Raw genomic sequence first — 21886 nt, forward strand, 5'->3', positions numbered from 1 at the left:
TACCAGTTAATGCTTTCTTAGAGTTAAAATGATCACCTGTAAAAACTATTCTCTAAAGGAAGGAAAAATAAATATTTTATACATATTATTTATTCGTAAAAAAGTGTCTATCTAGGACCCAGAGTAATGCCAGGACCTCAAGTTAGACTTAGTCTAATCAACTTGATCTACCAGATCATGGCCAACTTCAATCTGGACGTTCCTAAAGGTGACTGAGCCGTCACAAACACCAGATTTTCTGTTTTTTAAAGGCCCCAAATCTTGCTTTATAATTACTTGAGACAATCTTGATATCTGGTTTTCAGAGCATAGCTGCTTAGTAATGGGAAGTTAGGAAAGTGGCACACTGAGAGCATCAGTCTAGTCATGATAAAATATAATTGATAATGATATTAATATTGACTACTATGTGCCAAGCACTGCTATAAGTACTTTATTTGGGTTAATTTTATTATACCCCTGACAACAAGCCAAAAAGAAATACGTGTATACATTCATACACATGTACTTACATATAGTATTATCCTTACAACCAGTTAATAGTTGAAAGTGGGAATTGAACCCAACTTTGTTTTATTACAAAGCTTCTATTCTTAGTACATTATAGTACCTCTCTGACAGTCCAACATGGAAGACAGATCATAATATGTCTTTGTCAGGATTTCCATTAATAATTGTGATAAAAAAAATAAAATAAAATAATTGTGATAAAATTTTAGCTTGTATGGTTACAGTTCAAATACCTGAAAAATTCTTGCACAAAAATCCCCCATTCTTCAGTGATGGTGGCTAAATAGATTATAACCAGTTGCTTGATGATAACCAGTTGCCGTATGAAGTTTTTGTAGTTCATTTGAATATTAATAAGGTTTTAATCATTCTGCTTTTTATTTTAGGCCTTGAACCAAAGACAATGATTGATTTAACTGAATTTAGAAATAGCAAAAGTTTAAAACAGCAGCAGTACAGAGCTGAAAACCAGATTCTTTTGAAAGAGGCAAGTGCAGTAGTCAATTGGTTATTTTCCTGGTTGAAGTAAAGAAAAATACTAACAATTTTAATTTTGTAGATTGAAAGCCTAGAGGAAGAAAGACTTGATCTGAAGAAAAAAATTCGTCAAATGGCTCAAGAAAAAGGAAAAAGAACTGCAACTTCAGGTATACTGTTATTCCAAATCTTTAAAAGAATCATTGGAAAATGAATTGTCTGGATCTGTTATTTTCTGTATGTGAGAAATAGTATTGCTGTATTACTGTGGTTTTGCTACAAGTTTGATAAATGAAAATAATGGCCTGATGAAGAGTGTATGAGTGAGTGTCATTGAGTTTAGTCCTAAATCTAAACAGTTAAAAGAATGATAAGTGAACAAAAAACAAACATCAGAATCATGGACTTTTGAAAAATTTACAATATAGTCTGTATTAATTTCTAGACAATCCCAGTATGTTGTGATTAGTAATGATAAAACAGTAATTTTTGTTAATATATGTTACTGTTAATATTTTCTTTTTCTTTAAAAGCTATGCATTGGAAGCTTTAATTGTACATTATTCTTTACTAAGTGAAAGTAATGTTTTATTGAATAAAAATAACAATTTTTTGTTTTGTTTTATCTTACATGATATAAAGAGAACAGCTGGTTTATTTTTTAATAGCTATTACAGTGCTTTTTTGTAAGACCATAGAGAAGGCATTTTTTTTTCTAACTTGGCCCAAGCCCATAAGTATCTATGAATAATAGAGGTTTTTTTTGCTTGTTTATTTTTGTTTTATTTTTTTTTTAGCATTATGCTGTCTATAGTACAATACATCAAAAATTTCTAGAAGGGCAAAACTTCATAATTTATTAGTGTATTAAGCAATTTAGTCATTATTCATGATTCTTATCTACTTTCTTAATATGTGTCTTTTAACTATTTAAGTACTTATTAATATGGGAAAAGAATGATAGCGAAGATAAAATTTGTAATTGTTTTTCATTAATATCTTTTTTAAGATTATTTTTATTATATTTTATTTATTTTTTTGAATACATCTTTATTGGAGTATAATTGCTTCACAATACTATGTTAGTTTCTGTTGTACAACAGAGTGAATCAGCCATATGCATACATATATCCCCATATCCCTTCCCTCTTGAGCCTCCCTTCCACCCTCCCTATCCCACCTCTCTAGGTCGTTGCAAACCACTGAGCTGATCTCCCTGTGCTATGCGGCTGCTTCCCACTAGCTATCTATTTTACATTTGGTAGTGTATGTGTGAATGCTACTCTCACTTTGTCCCAGCTTCCCCCCATGCCCCCTCTGTGTCCTCAAGTCCATTCTCTATGTCTACATCTTTATTCCTGCCCTGCCACTAGTTTCATCAATACCATTTTTTTTTTTTAGATTCCATATATATGCATTAGCATACAATATTTGTTTTTCTCTTTCTGACTTGCTTCACTCTGTATGACGGACTCTAGGTCCATCCACCTCACTACAAATAACTCAATTTCGTTTCTTTTATGGCTGAGTAATATTCCATTGTATCTTAAAAGCTTTTGCACAGCAAAGGAAACCATAAACAAGAAGAAAAGCCAACCTTCAGAATGGGAGAAAATATTTGCAGATGAAACAACAGACAAAAGATTAATCTCTAAAGTATACAAACAGCTCATGGAGCTCAATATCAAAAAATAAACAACTTATTAATATCTTATTAAAAGTGAGCTAAATCAGGAAGTTGTATAGGAGGCTACATATAGATCAAGGATTTTGGAAATAATTATTCTACATTTTGTTTGAGTTAAAATTTGATTCTAGTTTTTAAGAGTTAAAGTATTGGAATAATAGCAGAGTTATTTTTATGTTTCTCATTTGTTAATTCTTTTATATGTAGGATTAACTGTTGAGGACCTGAACCTAACTGAAGACTTTTCTCAAGAGAATAAAATGGAAGGAAGAAAATTTGATTTCATGAGCCTCAAAAATATGAGTGAAGCACAATCAAAGGTAAATAGTAAGGTACTGCTATGGTGAAGAGAATAAAGAAAAATATTATTATCAGGGCTTTCATTTCTGCCCCCATTGTCTCATTTTGGACACTGCTTCTTTTTATACTTGTTAAATAAAAGGAAAATGTTTTATTTCAATAACCTGTCAATCCCAAGATTCATTAATGAGACATTATTTACTCTGAATACAGATTAGGAGTTCAGATAAAGTAGAGCTGCCGCATAGGAGACCATCATTCAATATTCCACAGTCATGTCAGAATGAGCCTGAAGAGAATATGACCATAGGATCATTATCAAGAATGTTATCTGAAATTCGTCATAGTGTAGAAAGTGAAGTGGATCCTTTTGTCTCTTTAACTAGACATTCTTCATCTATACAAGTGAAAGATAATATTTCACCTCCAGAAACTATTACAATAAGAGAGATTTTTAAAGCACCCTGTCTATAGTCTTTAACAAATCTAGAATCATTAGTCAATACCTTTAGTAGGGAGAATCGTGAAGAAATAAATGACCATTTATACTCTGTTTCTGATGAATCTATGAAGAAAGTATCAGGAAGCCATCAGGCACTTGAGAAGACTAATTTCACACAAAAAAGTGATTCTTCTTTACGAGCCTTATCAACAGCTTCAGACTTAATGCAGAAATTATCACTTAGGCAAAAATCTGCAATACTTTGTCAACAAATTCATGAAAATAGAGCTGACGTGGCTAAATCACTAGTAGCAACATCAGAAGATGAACAGGTTCGTACCCCAATAAACTACGCTTATACCAATTTCAAAGAAGATGTAGGAAAAAGTGAAGTACCCGTACAGACAGAGATTTTGAAAAGTAATCTTGAAGTTAATGTTCTGGACCCTGTGCCAATTACTGCACAATCAAAATTATCTCAGATAGATCCACTTGCAAATCTTATAGAACAGCTATGGACAGAACTAGTATTTCTTAGATCTCAGGTGAGCTCTCCTCCAAATTACATTCCTGGGATTTTTTTTAAAAATTCTTTTTTATGACTAACAGAATTCGATAAGTAGCAATTATAATAAGAATTCTTTTATGTTTGCACATTAACACTAATTTATACACATTCTGTCTTTTAAAAGATCTAAAAATGCAATACATCTGAAATGAACTCATTGACTTGCCTAATTTATTAAATGTTTCTTTAGAATGAAGCCATAGCACAGGATTTATTGATCAAAGAAGCACAAAGTAGAAATGCAGAAATAGAGCTTGAACGTCATAGAAGCCAGGCAGAACGGGTAGTGTAAAGGCAGATCATTAAAAGAGATGATTGTAGTGCCAAAGACAAAAACCTTCCTTATCTGTTTGCCTTTTGCCATGGGTGTGGGGTCGGGGGGCGGGGGGAGAAGGTGGGAGGAGGATCATTATCTGTTTTACCTTTCAGATTTTATTTTATTTTTGTGAGTGCTGCTACGTTTCTGTAGCTTGCTGTGGGTATGTTAAACCTCAATTGGTCAAACTTCTTTAAGCTTCAAAACTATTGTCATTTTTTTTAAATCATTTTTTTTCTCTTTATGTTTTGTTTAGAATGAATTTCTTTCAAGAGAACTAATTGAAAAGGAAAGAGATTTAGAAAGAAGTAGAACAGTAATAGCCAAGTTTCAGAATAAATGTAAGTCACTATTATCTCTTAGTTTTCTTATTTATTTAGTCTGTACTGAAAATTATGGGATTGAAAGGACTTTACTCCATTCTGTTTTCTAGTCTGTTTTAGCCTTAACTAACTATAATGTATAGACTTCAGTCTCTCATTCATCTATTTGGTTTGCCTTGCTATATTCATTTTCAGAGCATGTTATTAGTCTGAATTTATTGTGATGATAAATAAGTCTATTTTTCTCTTTTGTTCTCTAATGAAAGTACAGTTAGAAAAACAAATTTAAGAAATTTTTAATATAAAGTAAAGGCAAAGTATGCTTATGGTTTATTTCTTTCAGCCATGAGATATATATGTATATGCACAGGATTTAAATAGGTGTGTGATTTAACTTCATTATTCACACATTGGATTTATAGTTGAATTTTTTGTACATTTATTTGCATTTTATAAATGGGTTATTTTTACTGTGTGTGAAATATTTGTAATCTATATAGCATAGTGTAAATTGTAAAAATATCTATTCATTCAATGAAAAAAATATTTCATTTTAGTAAAAGAATTAGTTGAAGAAAATAAGCAACTTGAAGAAGGTATGAAAGAAATATTGCAAGCTATTAAGGAAATGCAGAAAGATCCTGATGTTAAAGGAGGGGAAACATCTCTAATTATTCCCAGTCTTGAAAGACTAGTTAATGTAAGTTATTTTTATATTAATGGTTTTATTTTGTTGTTTCATCACTTCAAAGATGTTGTTCCATTCTCATTGATCTCCACAGTTTCTGATGAAACATTTGCTGTCATTTGAATCATTGTTCTCCTGTATGAAATGTGTAGTTCTTCTTGGGCTACTTTCAAAACTTTCTCTTTTTATTTGGTTTTTGCCAGTTTGACTGCAATGTGCTAAGGGTGTGTGTGTGTGTGTGTGTGTGTGTGTGTATGTGTGTGTGTAGCTTGTTTGGGGTTTGCTGAGCTTGAATCTGTTCACTTATGCTATTCACCACAATTGGGAAGTTTTCTGCCATTAATTTCTTCAATCATTTTTTTGCCTCATTTTCTCTGGGACTCCACTGAAACAGTTAGACCTTTCGGTATTGTCCCACAACTTCTTTAGGCTCTGTTCATTTTTTCATTCCTAATTTTTTATCTTTTCTGTTCCCAGTTGGATAATTCCCATTGATTTATCTTCAAGTTCACTGATACTTGCTTCTGTCTTCTCCATTTTTCTGTTTTAACGGTCAGCTTGAGACCTGGCAGAGCTTTTACACAGAATTTGAAGATCACTTTTGTTGGTTCTTTTCTTTCTGGAATTCCCCTCTCACTATTCTGTGGCTTTGGGTCCTATCCTCTGGTTTTTAGGCCAGAAAGAAGACAGGTCACTGGAACTGCAGCTTGCCCTCTCAGTTAAGCCTTAAAAACAACAAATTTACTGCTTGCTAGTCCTGTCTTCCAAGTTTCAAGTCACCTCCAAAATCTGTTGCTTTTGTTCATTTTCTAGAACTTTTATGTAGTAGTTTTTTGTATTCACTTGTTAAATGTGGGAGGGTAGGTCTGTTAGGACCTTACACCACAAACCTAGAAGGTAATAGGATGTAGTAAGAATATTTTGAATACTTAAAGACTTAAGAATTACTATGAGAAAGATTTTAGCCATTAAATGATGTTCTATTTATATTTACCATATAGGGACTAAAGAGTTCTACAGTATTGATGAGTGTCTGTTATATAAACTTGAATAAAACATAAATTTTTAGATTCTTAATATTTAAATCTATGTCAGTTACATGATCTGAACATACTTAACATGAATTATTATACTATGCTTGATTTATATAGAAAAAAGTCTTATTCATTGAATTGCTTTTTTTATGATTAGTCAATAGTTGAATACTTTTTTTTTGAATTTTATTTTATTTTTTTATGCAGCAGGTTCTTATTAGTTATCTATTTTATATATATTAGTGTATATATGTCAGTCCCAATCTCCCAATTCATCCCACCACCACCAACGCCCACCACTTTACCCCCTTGGTGTACATACGTTTGTTCTCTACATCTGTGTCTCAGTTTCTGCCCTGCAAACCGGTTCATCTGTACCATTTTTCTAGGTTCCACATATATGTGTTAATATACGATATTTGTTTTTCTCTTTCTAACTTACTTCACTCTGTATGACAGTCGCTAGATCCATCCACATCTCAACAAATGACCCAATTTCGTTCCTTTTTATGGCTGAGTATATTCCATTGTATATATGTACCACATCTTCTTTATCCATTCGTCTGTCGATGGGCATTTAGGTTGCTTCCATGACCTGGCTATTGTAAATAGTCCTGCAATGAACATTGGGGCGCCTGCGTCTTTTTGAATTATGGTTTTCTCTGGGTATATGCCCAGTACTGGGATTGCTGGGTCATATGGTAATTCTATTTTTAGTTTTTTAAGGAACCTCCATACTGTTCTCCATAGTGGCTGTATCAGTTTACATTCCCACCAACAGTGTAAGAGGGTTCCCTTTTCTTCACACCCTCTCCAGCATTTGTTGTTGTAGATTTTCTGATGATGCCCATTCTAACCAGTGTGAGGAGATACCTCATTGTAGTTTTGATTTGCATTTCTCTAATAATTAGTGATGTTGAGCAGCTTTTCATGTGCTTCTTAGCCATCTGTATGTCTTCTTCAGAGAAATGTCTATTTAGGTCTTCTGCCCATTTTTGGATTCGGTTGTTTGTTATTTTAATATTGAGCTGCATGAGCTGTTTATATATTTCGGAGATTAATCCTTTGTCCGTTGATTTGTTGGCAAATATTTTCTCCCGTTCTGAGGGTTGTCTTTTTGTCTTGTTTGTAGTTTCCTTTGATTTGCAGAAGCTTTAAAGTTGCATTAGGTCCCATTTGTTTATTTTTCTTTTTATTTCCATTACTCTAGGAGGTGGATCAAAAAAGATCTTGCTGTGATTTATGTCAAACAGTGTTCTGCCTATGTCTTCCTCTAAGAGTTTTATAGTATCTGGCCTTACATTTAGGTCTCTATTCCATTTTGAGTTTATTTTTGTGTATGGTGTTAGGGAGTGTTCTAATTTCATTCTTTTACATGTAGCTGTCCAGTTTTCCTAGCACCACTTATTGAAGAGACTGTCTTTTCTCCATTGTATATCCTTGCCTCATTTGTCATAGATTAGTTGACCAAAGGTGTGTGGTTTATCTCTGGGCTTTCTATCCTTTTCCATTGATCTGTGTTTCTGTTTTTGTGCCAGTACCATACTGTTTTGATTACCGTCACATTGTAGTATAGTCTGAAGTCAGGGAGCCTGATTCCTCAAGCTCCGTTTTTCTTTCTCAGGATTGCTTTGGCTGTTCGGGCTCTTTTGTGTTTCCATACAAATTGTGAAATTTTTTGTTCTGTGAAAAATGCCAGTGGTAGTTTGATAGGGATTGCATTGAATCTGTAGATTGCTTTGGGTAGTAGAGTCATTTTCACAATGTTGATTCTTCCAATCCAAGAACATGGTGTATCTCTCCATCTATTTGTATCACCTTTAATTTCTTTCATCAGTGTCTTATAATTTTCTTCATACAGGTCTTTTGTCTCCTTAGGCAGGTTTATTCCTAGGTATTTTATTCTTTTTGTTGCAGTGGTAAATGGGAGTGTTTTCTTAATTTCACTTTGAGATTTTTGATCATTAGTGTATAAGAATTCAAGAGATTTCGCTGCATTAATTTTGTATCCTGCTACTTTGCCAAATTCATTGATTAGCTCTAGTAGTTTTCTGGTAGCCTCTTTAGGATTCTCTACGCGTAGTATCATGTCATCTGCAAACAGTGACAGCTTTACTTCTTCTTTTCCAATTTGCATTCTTTTTATTTCTTTTTCTTCTCTGATTGCTGTGGCTAAAACTTCCAAAACTATGTTGAATAATAGTGGTGAGAGTAGGCAACCTTGTCTTGTTTCTCATCTTAGTGGAAATGGTTTCAGTTTTTCACCATTGAGGACGATGTTGGCTGTGGGTTTGTCATATATGGCCTTTATTATGTTGACATAAGTTCCCTCTATGCCTACTTTCTGGAGGATGTTTTTCATAAATCGGTGTTGAATTTTGTCGAAATCTTTCTCTGCATCTATTGAGATGATCATCTGGTTTTTCTCCTTCCATTTGTTAATTTGGTGTATCACATTGATTGATTTGCATATATTGAAGAATCCTTGCATTCCTGGGATAAATCCCACTTGATTATGGTGTATGATCTTTTTAATGTAGTGTTGGAATCTGTTTGCTAGTATTTTGTTGAGGATTTTTGCATCTATATTCATCAGTGATATTGGCCTGTAGTTTTCTTTCTTTCTGACATCTTTGTCTGGTTTTGGTATCAGGGTGATGGTGGCTTTGTAGAATGAGTTTGGGAGTGTTCCTCCCTCTGCTATGTTTTGGAAGAGTTTGAGAAGGATAGGTGTTAAGTCTTCTCTAAATGTTTGATAGAATTCTCCTGTGAAGCCATCTGGTCCTGAACTTTTGTTTGTTGGAAGATTTTTAATCACAGTTTGCATTTCAGTGCTTGTGATTGGTCGGTTCATATTTTCTATTTCTTCCCGGTTCAGTCTTGGAAGGTTGTACATTTCTAAGAATTTGTCCATTTCTTCCAGGTTGTCCATTTTATTGGCATAGAGTTGCTTGTAGTAATCTCTCATGATCCTTTGTATTTCTGCAGTGTCAGTTGTTACTTCTCCTTTTTCATTTCTACTTCTATTGATTTGAGTCTTCTCCCTATTTTTCTTGATGAGTCTGGCTAATGGTTTATCAATTTTCTTTATCTTCTCAAAGAACCAGCTTTTAATTCTATTGATCTTTGCTATTATTTCCATCATTTCTTTTTCATTTATTTCTGATCTGATCTTTATGATTTCTTTCCTTCTGCTAACTTCGGGGTTTTTTTGTTCTTCTTTCTCTAACTGCTTTAGGTGTAAGGTTAGTTTGTTTATTTGAGGTGTTTCTTGTTTTTTAAGGTAGGATTGTATTGCTATAAACTTCACTCTTTTTTTTCTTTTTCTTTTTTTTTTTTGCTGTACGTGGGCCTCTCACTGTTGTGGCCTCTGCAGTTGCGGAGCACAGGTTCCGGATGCGCAGGCTCAGCGGCCATGGCTCATGGGCCTAGCCGCTCCGCTGCATGTGGGATCTTCCTGGACCGGGGCACGAACCCGTGTCCCCTGCATCGGCAGGCGGACTCTCAACCACTGCGCCACCAGGGAAGCCCCTATACTTCACTCTTAAAACTGCTTTTGCTTCATCCCATAGGTTTTGGTCGTCGTGTTTTCATTGGCATTTGTTTCTAGGTATTTTTTGATTTCCTCTTTGATTTCTTCACTGATTTCTTGGTTATTAAGTAGTGTATTGTTTAGCCTCCATGTGTTTATATTTTTTACAGATTTTTTCCTGTAATTGATTTCTAGTCATAACGTTGTGGTCAGAAAAGATACCTGGTATAATTTCAATTTTCTTAAATTTACCAAGGCTTGATTTGTGACCTAATATATGATCTATCCTGGAGAATGTTCCATGAGCACTTGAGAAAAATGTGTATTCTGTTGTTTTTGGATGGAATGTCCTATAAATATCAATTAAGTCCATCCTGTTTAATGTATCATTTAAAACTTGTGTTTTCTTATTTATTTTCATTTTGGATGATCTGTCCATTGGTGAAAGTGGGGTGTTAAAGTCCCCTACTATGATTGTGTTACTGTCGATTTCCCTTTTTATGGCTGTTAGTATTTGCCTTATGTATTGAGGTGCTCCTCTGTTGGGTGCATAAATATTTACAGTTGTTATATCTACTTCTTGGATTGATCCCTTGATCATCATGTAGTGTCCTTCTTTGTCTCTAGTAATAGTCTTTGTTTTAAAGTGTATTTTATCTGATATGAGATTTGCTACTCCAGCTTTCTTTTGATTTCCATTTGCATGGAATATCTTTTTCCATCCCCTCACTTTCAATCTGTATGTGTCTCTAGGTCTGAAGTGGGTCTCTTGTAGACAGCATATATATGGGTCTTGTTTTTGTATCCATTCAGGCAGCCTGTGTCTTTTGGTTGGAGCATTTACTCCATTTACATTTAAGGTAATTATCAATATGTATGTCCCTATTACCATTTTCTTAATTGTTTTGGGTTTGTTATTGTGGGTCTTTTCCTTCTCTTGAGTTTTCTGCCTAGGGAAGTTCCTTTAGTATTTGTTGTAAAGCTTGTTTGGTGGTGCTGAATTCTCTTAGCTTTTGCTTGTCTGTAAAGGTTTTAATTTCTCCATCAGATCTGAATGAGGTCCTTGCTGGGTAGAGTAATCTTGGTTGTAGGTTTTTCCCTTTCATCACTTTAAATATGTCCTGCCACTCCCTTCTGGCTTGCAGAGTTTCTGCTGAAAGATAAGCTATTAACCTTATGGGGATTCCCTTGCATGTTATTTGTTGTTTTTCCCTTGCTGCTTTTAATAATTTTTGTTTGTATTTAATTTTTCATAGTTTGATGAATATGTGTCTTGACATGTTTCTCCTTCAATTTATCCTGTATGGGACTCTCTGTGCTTCCTGGACTTGATGAACTATTTCCTTTCCCATATCAGGGAAGTTTTCAACTATAATCGCTTCAAACATTTTCTCAGTCCCTTTCTTTTTCTCTTCTTCTTCTGGGACCCCTGTAATTCAAATGTTGTTGCATTTAATGTTGTCCCAGATGTCTCTGAGACTGTCCTCAATTCTTTTCAGTCTTTTTTATTTATTCCGCTCTGCAATAGTTATTTCCACTATTTAATCTTCTAGGTCACTTATCCGTTCTTCTGCCTCAGTTATTCTGCTATTGATCCCTTCTAGAGGATTTTTAATTTCATTTATTGTGTTGTTCATCACAGTTTGTTTGCTCTTTAGTTCTTCTAGGTGCTTGTTAAACGTTTCTTATATTTTCTCCATTCTATTTCCAAGATTTTGGATCATCTTTACTAATAATATTCTCAATTCTTTTTCAGGTACACTGCCTATTTCCTCTTCATTTGTTAGGTCTGGTGGGTTTTTGCCTTGCTCCTTCATCTGCTATGTGTTTCTCTATCTTCTCATTTTGCTTAACTTAACTGTGTTTGAGGTCTCCTTTTCGCAGGCTGCAGGTTCGTAGTTCCTGTTGTTTTTGGTGTCTGCCCTCAGTGGCTAAGGTTGGTTCAGTGAGTTGTGTTGGCTTCCTGGTGGAGGGGACTAGTGCCTGTGTTCTTGTGGATGAGGCTGGATCTTGTCTTTCTGGTCGGCAGGTCCACGTCTGGTGGTGTGTTTTGGGGTGTCTCTGACATTATGATTATAGGCAGCCTCTCTGCTCATCTGTGGGGTTGTGTTCTTGTCTTGCTAGTTTTTTGGCATAGGATGTGCAGCACTGTAGCTTGCTGGTCATTGAGTGGAGCTGGGTCTTGGCTGAGATGGAGATTTCTGGGAGATTTTTGCCGTTTGGTATCCCGTGGAGCTGAGAGGTCTCTGGTGGACCAATGTCCTGAACTTGGCTCTCCCACCTCAGAGACACAGCCCTGATGCCTGTGTGGAGCACCAAGAGCCTGTTATCCACACAGCTCAGAATAAAAGGGAGAACAGATGAAAGAGAGAATGAAAAAGATGAAATAAAATAAAATGAAATGAAATGGTTATTAAAATAAAAATATTAAAAAAAATTTTAATGTAATCAAAAAAGAGAAAGAAGAGAGCAACCAAACCAAAAAACAAATCCACCAATGACAAAAAGAGCTAAAAACCATACTAAGAGAAAAAGAAAGAAAAAACAGACAGACAGAACCCTAGGGCAAATGGTAAAAGCAAAGCTATGTAGACAAAATCACACACAGAAGCATACACATACACACTCATAAAAAGAGAAAAAGGGAAAAAATATGTATCGTTGCTCCCCAAGTCCACGTCCTCAATTTGGGATGATTTGTTGTCTATTCAGGTATTCCACAGATGCAGGGTACATCAAATTGATTGTGGAGATTTAATCTGCTGCTCCTGAGGCTGCTGGGAGTGATTTCCCTTTCTTCTCTTTGTTCGTCCAGCTCCTGGGGTTTAGCTTTGGATTTGTACCCGCCTCTGCGTGTAGCTCTCCTAAGGGCATCTGTTCCTCGCTCAGACAGGATGGGGTTAAAGGAGCAGCTGATTCTGGGCTCTGGCTCACTAATGCTGCGGGGAGGGAGGGGTACAGTGTGGGGCGAGCCTGTGACGGCAGAGGACCACGTGACGTTGCACCAGCCTGAGGATCTGTGTTCTCCCAGGGAAGTTGTCCCTGGATCACGGGACCCTAGCAGTGGCAGGCTGCACAGGCTCCTGGGAGGGGCGGTGTGGATAGTGACCTGTGCTCGCACACAGGCTTCTTGGTGGCGGTGGCAGCCGCCTTAGCGTCTCATGCCCGTCTCTGCGGTCCGCACTGATAGCTGCGGCTCGCGCCTGTCTCTGGAGCTCGTTTAAGCAGCGCTCTTAATCCCCTCTCCTTGCGCACCAGGAAACAAAGAGGCAAGAAAAAGTCTCTTGCCTCTTCAGCCATTCCAGACATTTTCCCGGACTCCCTCCTGGATAGCTATGGCGCACTAGCCCTGTTTAGGCTGTGTTGACGCAGCCAACCCCAGTCTTCTCCCTGGGATCTGACTGAAGCCCGAGCCTCAGCTCCCAGTCCCCGCCCAACCTGGCGGGGCAGCAGACAAGCCTCTCCGGCTGGTGAGTGCTGGTCGGCAGCGATCCTCTGTGTAAGAATCTCTCCACTTTGCCCTCCGCACCCCTGTTGCTGTGCTCTCCTCCATGGCGCCAAAGCTTACCCCCTCTGCCACCTGCAGTCTCCGCCCGCGAAGGGGCTTCCTAGTGTGTGGAAGCTTTTCCTCCTTCACAGCTCCCTCCCGCTGGTGCAGATCCCATCCCTATTCTTTTGTCTCTGTTTTATTTATTTTTTTTCTTTTGCCCTACCCTGGTACGTGGGGAGTTTCTTGCCTTTTGGGAGGTCTAAGGTCTTCTGCCAGCATTCAGTAGGTGTTCTGTAGGAGTTGTTCCACGTGTAGATGTATTTCTGATGTATTTGTGGGGAGGAGGGTGATCTCCACGTCTTACTCTTCCGCCATCTTGAAGCTCCTCCCTCCCATACACATTTTAAGATTTTTTGTTCTAGTTCTGTAAAACATGCCACTGGTAATTTGATAGGGATTGCATTGAATCTGTAGATTGCTGTGAGTAGGATAGTCATTTTCACAATATTGATCTTTCCAATCCAAGAACATGGTATATCTCTCCATCTGTTTGCGTCATCTTTGATGTCTTTCACCAGTGTCTTAGGGTTTTCTGAGTACAGGTTTTTTACCTCCTTAGGTAGGTTTATTCCTAGGTATTTTATTCTTTTTGTTGCAATGGTGAATGGAATTGTTTGCTTAATTTCTCTTTCTTATCTTTCGTTGTTAGTGTATAGGAATGCAAAAGATTTCTGTGCATTAATTTTGTTTCCTGCAACTTTATCAAATTCATTGATTAGATCTAGTAGTTTTCTGGTGGCATCTTTAGGATTCTCTATGTATAGTATCATGTCATCTGCAAACAGTGACAGTTTTACTTCTTCTTTTCCAATTTGTATTCCTTTTATTTCTTTTCCTTCTCTGATTGCTGTGGCTAGGACTTACAAAGTATGTTGAATAATAGTGGTGAGAGCAGACATCCTTGTCTTTTTCCTGATCTTAGAGGAAAGGCTTTCAGTTTTTTACCATTGAGAATGATGTTTGCTGTGGGTTTGTCGTATATGACCTTTATGATGTTGAGGTAGGTTCCCTCTGTGCCCACTTTCTGGAGAGTTTTTATCATAAATGGGGTGTTGAATTTTGTCAAAAGCTTTTTCTGCATCTATTGAGATGATCATATGGTTTTTCTTCTTCAGTTTGTTAATATGGTGTATCACATTGATTGATTTGCATATATTGAAGAATCCTTGCATACCCTGGATAAATCCCACTTGATCATGGTGTATGATCCTTTTAATGTGTTGTTGGATTCTGTTTGCTAGTGTTTTGTTGAGGATTTTTGCATCTATACTCACCAGTGATATTGGTCTGTAATTTTCTTTTTTTGTAGTATCTTTGTCTGGTTTTGGTATCAGGGTGATGATGGCCTCATAGAATGAGTTTGGGGGTATTACTTCTTCAATTTTTTGGAAGAGTTTGAGAAAATTGGTGTTACCTCTTCTCTAAATGTTTGATAGAATTCACCTGTGAAGCCATCTGATCCTGGAACTTTTGTTTGTTGGAAGATTTTTAATCACAGTTTCAATTTCAGCGCTTGTGATTGGTCTCTTCATATTTTCTATTTTTCCCTGGTTCAGTCTTGGAAGGTTATACCTTTCTAAGAATTTGTCTGTTTCTTCAGGGTTGTCCATTTTATTGGCATAGAGTTGGTGTAGTAATCTCTCATGATCCTTTGTATTTCTACAGTGTCAGTTGTAACTTCTCCATTTTCATTTCTAATTTTATTGATTTGAGTCCTCTCCCTCTTTTTCTTGATGAGTCTGGCTAAAGGTTTATCAATTTTGTTTATCTTCTTAAAGAACCAGCTTTTAGTTTTATTGATCTTTGCTATTGTTTTCTTTGTTTCTGTTTCATTGATGTCTGCTCTAATCTTTATGATTTCTTTCCTTCTACTAACTTTCGGTTTTGTTTGTTCTTCTTTCTCTAGTTCCTTTAGGTGTAACGTTAGGTTGTTTATTTGAGATGTTTCTTGTTTCTTGAGGTAGGCTTGTATTGCTCTAAACTTCCCTCTTAGAACTGTTTTTGCTGCATCCCATAGGTTTTGGATCATCGTGTTTTCATTGTCATCTGTCTCTAGGTATTTTTTGATTTTGTCTTTGATTTCTTCAGTGATCTCTTGGTTATTTAGTAACATTATTTAGCCTCCATGTGTTTGTGGTTTTTATGTTTTTTTCCTTGTAATTGACTTCTAATCTCATAGTATTGTGGTTGGAAAAGATGTTTGATATGTTTACAGTTTTCTTAAATTTACTGAGGCTTGATTTGTGACCCAAGATGTGATCCATCCTGGAGAATGTTCTGTGTGCACTTGAGAAGAAAGTGTAATCTGCTGTTTTTGGATGGAATGTCCTGCAAATATCAATTAAATCTAACTGGTCTATTGTGTCATTTAAAGCTTGTCTTTCCTTATTAATTTTCTGTCCAGATGATCTGTCCATTGGTGAAGTGAGGTGTTTAAGTCCCCCACTATTATTTTTTTTTTTTTTTTTTTTTTTTGCGGTACGTGGGCCTCTCACTGTTGTGGCCTCTCCCGTTGCGGAGCACAGGCTCCGGACGCGCAGGCTCAGCGGCCATGGCTCACGGGCCCAGCCGCTCTGCGGCATGTGGGATCCTCCCGGACCGGGGCACGAACCCGTGTCCCCTGCATCGGCAGGTGGATTCTCAACCCCTGAGCCACCAGGGAAGCGCCCCCCACTCTTATTGTGTTACTCTCGATTTCCTCTTTTATAGCTGTTAGCTGTTGCCTTATGTATTGAGGTGCTCCTATGTTGGGTGCATATATATTTCTAATTGTTATATCTACTTCTTGGATTGATTCCTTGATCATTATGTGGTGTCCTTCCTTGTCTCTTGTAACATTCTTTATTTTAAAGTCTATTTTATCTGATATGAGTATTGCTACTCCAGCTTTCTTTTGATTCCCATTTGCATGGAATGCTTTTTTTTATAATAATACCATTTTTTTAGCAGAGAGCGATACTAATATGTTAAAATCTTTCTGAGGTAGAAAATCATTTAACAAAATTTATGAAACCCTTTTGATTCCCTTTGTTCCCTATATATCCCTTTATAGTTCTGACTTTTCTTCTCTGGTTGGTGACTTTGTTTTTTCTCCACTATTTTAAGTATCTAAAATGATTCTTCATACTTTCTTATGTGACCATCTTTTGTCTGTGATGCTGCCCACTACTAATACTCAGATCAAACTCTGTTCTACAAGGGAAACTCTATTTAGTGACCAAATAGAAACAGAATAATAGCCGAGAAAGATTCTACGTTTTTTTATTTTTATTTATTTATTTTTTAAGTTTTTTTATTTTAATTGACAGCCTGTGGCCTTCCTAGGATTCTTGTTTCCATCGATTTTGTCTGCTTCTCTTCTGGGTTATCATTTTTTTTTCTGATTGATATGCCCCATCTGAATGACCTAACAGTACGTCCTCTAAGAAATCATCAGAATCAATGACACTTTAGATCAGATAATTCCAGCTTCTGCACTTTAGTTCACTTTCTATTGCTATAGGGTGTTTTTCAGGGCCCCTAATCACCATCTACTTCAATCTCATTTTACCACAAGGATCTACAGATAACATGTTGCTATTTTTCAGCAAGACAACTAACTAGACTACTTTGTCATCTGTCAGAATACCTCCTTCTGCCTACCTCTTTCTGCTATCCCCTTTGAATTAGTATAAATTATTACTCCACATGGCCTGCTCTCATCTCCTTAGGGTAAAGGCTTACTCTTACAGACCTACTGCCTTGAGTTAAATCCCAGATCACCCTCCTGAATAGGATATTACATATGATTTTACTCATCTTACTTTCTTTGTCTTCTGCCTTCATTTCTGAAGCTTTACTTTGCATTTAACAGTTTTGTTCCATAAAGTCCAGATCTGTTGGTATGTATGTATTGTGTATATGTGTACGTGGGGGTAGGTATATTTATATATGCCATTATTGGGGAATTAGGAGCAGTGAAGCCTCTTGGATAGTATTTTAATATTTGACAGATTATTTTTGCTTATCCAGCACTCTTGGATAACACTGTTTTATCATACTTTGCCTTTGTTATTATGTATGCTTCAACTGGAGAGGAAGCAATGAAAAATTTAATTAATTAAATGTAGTAGCTATTTCATTCCTTTGCTCATGCTTTAAATTCAGATGCTTCATGGTTTCAAAGCATTTACATATAAATTATCTCATTTTGACTGTATACAAACCTTGTGAAGTTGACAGAGCTAACATTATTTCCTCTTCTTTAGAGTTAAGGAAGCTAAGGTATAAGAAATTTCAAGTCACTTGCCCAGCAAATAAGAGATTGGTTAATATTTGAACCCTAGTCATGTTGTTCCTGTCTAGCTGTTTTTCTGGTCTACCAGTCTGTTTGGATTAGCTAGATATTGTTAATTGTTAGAAAGAAGTGATTAGTATGCTTGGTAATACTGTTGTAGGTTAAACTGGTATTTTATCAATTTAAATTTATAAATAAGAGATAGATTTGGTATATTTTATTATACATGGGAATAGTAAAATGCTTAAATGTGAATTTTACTTAAACATAGATTTTTTACTATGACTTTAGTGTTTTTCTTCACATTTCTTCTATATAATTTAAATATATTAGGCTATAGAATCAAAGAATGCAGAAGGAATATTTGATGCCAATCTGCATTTAAAAGCCCAAGTTGATCAACTTACTGGAAGGAATGAAGAATTAAGACAGGAGCTCAGGGAATCTCGGAAGGAGGCTATAAATTATTCTCAGCAGTTGACAAAAGCAAATTTAAAGGTGAGAATTTTATTATATAAAAGAAAATGCTAAGCATATGAATAAAGATTTAATGTGAAACATTTAATTTTTTTTTAAATGACTATTTTATGAGAAAATGCCCCTTGAATTAATTCTTTCAACATTCGGAAAGCTTCTGTTTGAATTTTTTAAATTAAATTAGTGGAAAAATAAGTACTGTGTAACATAAAAGGATACAAAAATTCTAAATATATTCCTAGACATTTCTAAGTAGTAGTAATTATAAATTAAACTATAATTTAATTAATACTTGGCAGAGCATTCATATATCTACTTGTTCAAGATATTCAGTAGGAAGTGTTAGTTACTGCTTTTAAATTTGTCTTTCTTTGGGTATAAGAGATGAGATTCTCATTTCTGAACTGTTCGTTTGCAGATAGATCATCTTGAAAAAGAGACCAGTCTTTTACGACAATCAGAAGGATCAAATGTTGTGTTTAAAGGAGTAGACTTACCTGATGGGGTAGCACCATCTAGTGCCAATATCATTAATTCTCAGAATGAATATTTAATACATATCTTACAGGTACTGAACATTTTATATGTGAGTAACAAAAATAGTTGATAGTATGTTTTATAATTTAATCATCATATATTCCTTTGCATTCTTAGAATATTAACAGTGAAAAATTTTTTAATGATTTTGATATTAGATGGAATGTTATGAATAAAAGCAGTTTATTCCATTCATCTGAATGAGAAGCATGCATGCCATTCATATGAAATATATGATTGACAGATAGAATAACATGCAGCTACTATGAGGTAGTAATGTATAAATAAGGTGAGCTCTTTTATTTATTGCTGGTTGGAAAAGCAATTCACATGAATAAAGTCTGACACAGCTTTTTGCGTAGTGATTAGAATCGTTCCTTTTTTTGTGTGTTAACTACGAGAAGAAACTTTTAAACAAAATTGTCTTTTATCTCTTTCTTCCCTTTACCCTGTAAGGTATTAGTTAATCTGTTAGCAAATTAGAAAGGATACTGCTTGCCTTGTGTTTGTTTCTCAGTTTTGCTGTCTATATTACAGTCATTATGAATGGCATAATGAGAGATGCTTTTCATTATTTCATTTGAGTGTGAATACCTGTAATATCACATACACTGCAAATATAATCACAAAAATGTGTTCAGAATCAATGAAAGTAAGTTTTTGATTATAAGCACTGCTGTTTCCCTTTCCTAAATAATCCATTTGTGAATATACTTGCATTATGATTATCAGATGCTTGTATTTGTATATTAATTAATCATTTTTTGAGTATTAGAATTTACTTATTAGAACATTATAATTCATGTTATATCATTACTTTTAAATTTATAATTTTAGCATTCTTCATGAATTTATTCTTCTTCAATACAGGAACATTGTCAATAAGTGATAGAAGTATTGCATTGTCATGTTACTTGTGATAAGATTCATTTTTTTCATCTTTATATAAAAAACACATGAGAAGCATTGTGGTAGATTAGAGAACCAATTGGGAATCTGAAAACCTGTTCAAAGTGGCAAAACAAGTACTTGGACTCCCAATCCTAAGGCAGCATAGAGTGATAGAAGTAGCAAGGTCTTTGGAGTCAGCCAGACCTGACTGCAAGTGTTAGATCTGCAATATGTAAAGCACCTGGCACTGAGCTTGGCATGTGTGCTTAGAAAATGGTTACCAAGGGTAGTATTAATGAGTTTTTTAATGTTGAGTAAGTTACTTGATCTTTCTAAGTCTCAAGTTTCTTCATCTTCAAAATGAAATAATTGGAAAGGACAATTTGACTGGAGCTATGAATGCATATGTTCACTAAAGGGTATGTGGGACTGAGTGGCTAAAGGTAAGTTTGTAACCACTGTATCTGATCATTTGTATGGTTACTGTAACTATTCTGTATGATGAAAATAATTTTATCTGTTTCATAGCACTTCTCATTTACACATATTACCTCATTCCATATGCCATAAGGTGTTCAGAATAATCATAGAAATGACCTGTGCTGCTTATGGATTTGCTATTATCTTTTGTATATTTTTCTATAATCTTGTCAGAATATGAATTTATACCTTCAAATTTAAAATATGTCCTGATGCTTTTTTCATTCTCATTTTTAAACCAATTTTTAGGAACTAGAATATAAAGAAAATAAGTTAAAGAATTTAGAAGATTCTCTTGAAGACTATAACAGAAAATTCGCAGTAATTCGTCATCAACAGAGCTTATTATATAAAGAATACCTAAGGTATAGGTGTTAGCAAAACTTTATAAATGTAATTGAAGAATATTCGTGTTAAAGCTAAGTAACAAAAAATATTTAGATATTTTCTTTTACTTTTTCTTCCTGCCTCTTCACCTCCGCTTTGTGTCTTAGTTCCTTATGTATAAAATTCTGTGATAGTAATACTTTTTCATAGGGTTATTATGAAACTTAAATGAATTATGTGAAAATGCCCAGATATGAGCATTTTGTGAATATTATAGCACATATGAACTGTTTATAAATGTCAGCTGTTTGCATCATTCTTCATCATCACCATCATCGTTATTCATATATTTTCATGGGGAACTAACCTGTTTGTGCTTATCTCTGCCATCTCATCTGTACCAATGGACTAATATCCTTAGTAATAGTTAGAATACCTGATTAAAGGTGATTTAAACACTAAGAGTGACTACGATTTGATCTAACAAGAAAACCAAAGCTAATTATAGGGTAGGTCATGTTTGGGAGTCTTATAATATAGGTCATATTATCTCCTATGTTGGTTATAAAATAGCTGAAGGAAGGAGTTAAGGAAGATGGAACCATGACCATTGAAGAAGAGGGGCATTTTTTTTTTCACATAACTTTTTATTTTTACATGAAACTTTTTCCAGAGGCTGCTGGCAGACTTAGACCTCATTAGTCAGAATTGGGTTAATGAGCTGTCCAAGTCATATGTCCAGGTTTGAATCATTCAGTTCAAAGAGAATGCTGACACCATAATTGGTTTATGCCAAGCAGATTGCAGGTCTGGGTAGGCAACAATGTCTTATACACCTTCTTTTAAGTCTAATTATTTCTCATTTTGTTTGTATTCTAGATATTTTATAAGTAACACTCAAATTTTAAGAGTACAGTCAGGGGCTTTCCTGGTGGCGTAGTGGTTGAGAGTCCGCCTGCCGATGCAGGGGACATGGGTTCGTGCCCCGGTCTGGGAGGATCCCACATGCCGCGGAGTGGCTGGGCCCGTGGGCCATGGCCGCTGAGCCTGCGTGTCCGGGAGAGGCCACAACAGTGAGGGGCCCCTGTACCGAAAAAAAAAAAAAAGAATTTTACTGTAAGAGTAGGGTCAGAATACTGAGACTTGATTTCCAGAATTAGTTTGGGGTATTGATTATTTTCTTAATTGTTTTCTGTTTTTAATAAAATGTTTATAAGATTCAGCTGCAATTGTTATATTGTAACAATTGTAAAGTAATAATTTGTAGATTAATGAAAATAATTTGATAAAATAATTTCTTTACCTCTCATTTATTAAATAAAAATATAACTTTCAGGATAAATCCTTTCAAGTGGCATTTCTACTTATGTTATCAGATATTGACTAGTTATGATTTCTCTTATTTTATAGAAACTAAATTTCCATAATCTATAGCTATCTCTTCCTATAGTTAAATATTTTATTAGGTTTA

At 35.3% G+C, this 21886-nt stretch overlaps 1 protein-coding gene across 8 annotated transcripts in view; it reads left to right on the plus strand.

Moving 5' to 3' along the window:
• Nucleotides 1-21886, plus strand: part of CEP290 (centrosomal protein 290) — a 97794-nt gene that overhangs the window by 21030 nt on the left and 54878 nt on the right. For 7 of the 8 annotated variants that reach the window (XM_032644616.1, XM_032644619.1, XM_032644617.1 and 4 more), the window contains 8 exons: nucleotides 897-997; nucleotides 1070-1157; nucleotides 2882-2994; nucleotides 4557-4641; nucleotides 5181-5323; nucleotides 18037-18201; nucleotides 18599-18766; nucleotides 20338-20453. In XM_032644616.1, the coding sequence (XP_032500507.1) occupies nucleotides 897-997; nucleotides 1070-1157; nucleotides 2882-2994; nucleotides 4557-4641; nucleotides 5181-5323; nucleotides 18037-18201; nucleotides 18599-18766; nucleotides 20338-20453 (979 nt within the window). The remainder of the gene's footprint in view (nucleotides 1-896; nucleotides 998-1069; nucleotides 1158-2881; nucleotides 2995-4556; nucleotides 4642-5180; nucleotides 5324-18036; nucleotides 18202-18598; nucleotides 18767-20337; nucleotides 20454-21886) is intronic. The other variant, XM_032644620.1, reaches the window with a different exon arrangement.

This window comes from Phocoena sinus, chromosome 10 (genome assembly GCF_008692025.1).
Source record: "Phocoena sinus isolate mPhoSin1 chromosome 10, mPhoSin1.pri, whole genome shotgun sequence".
NCBI lineage: Eukaryota > Metazoa > Chordata > Mammalia > Artiodactyla > Phocoenidae > Phocoena > Phocoena sinus.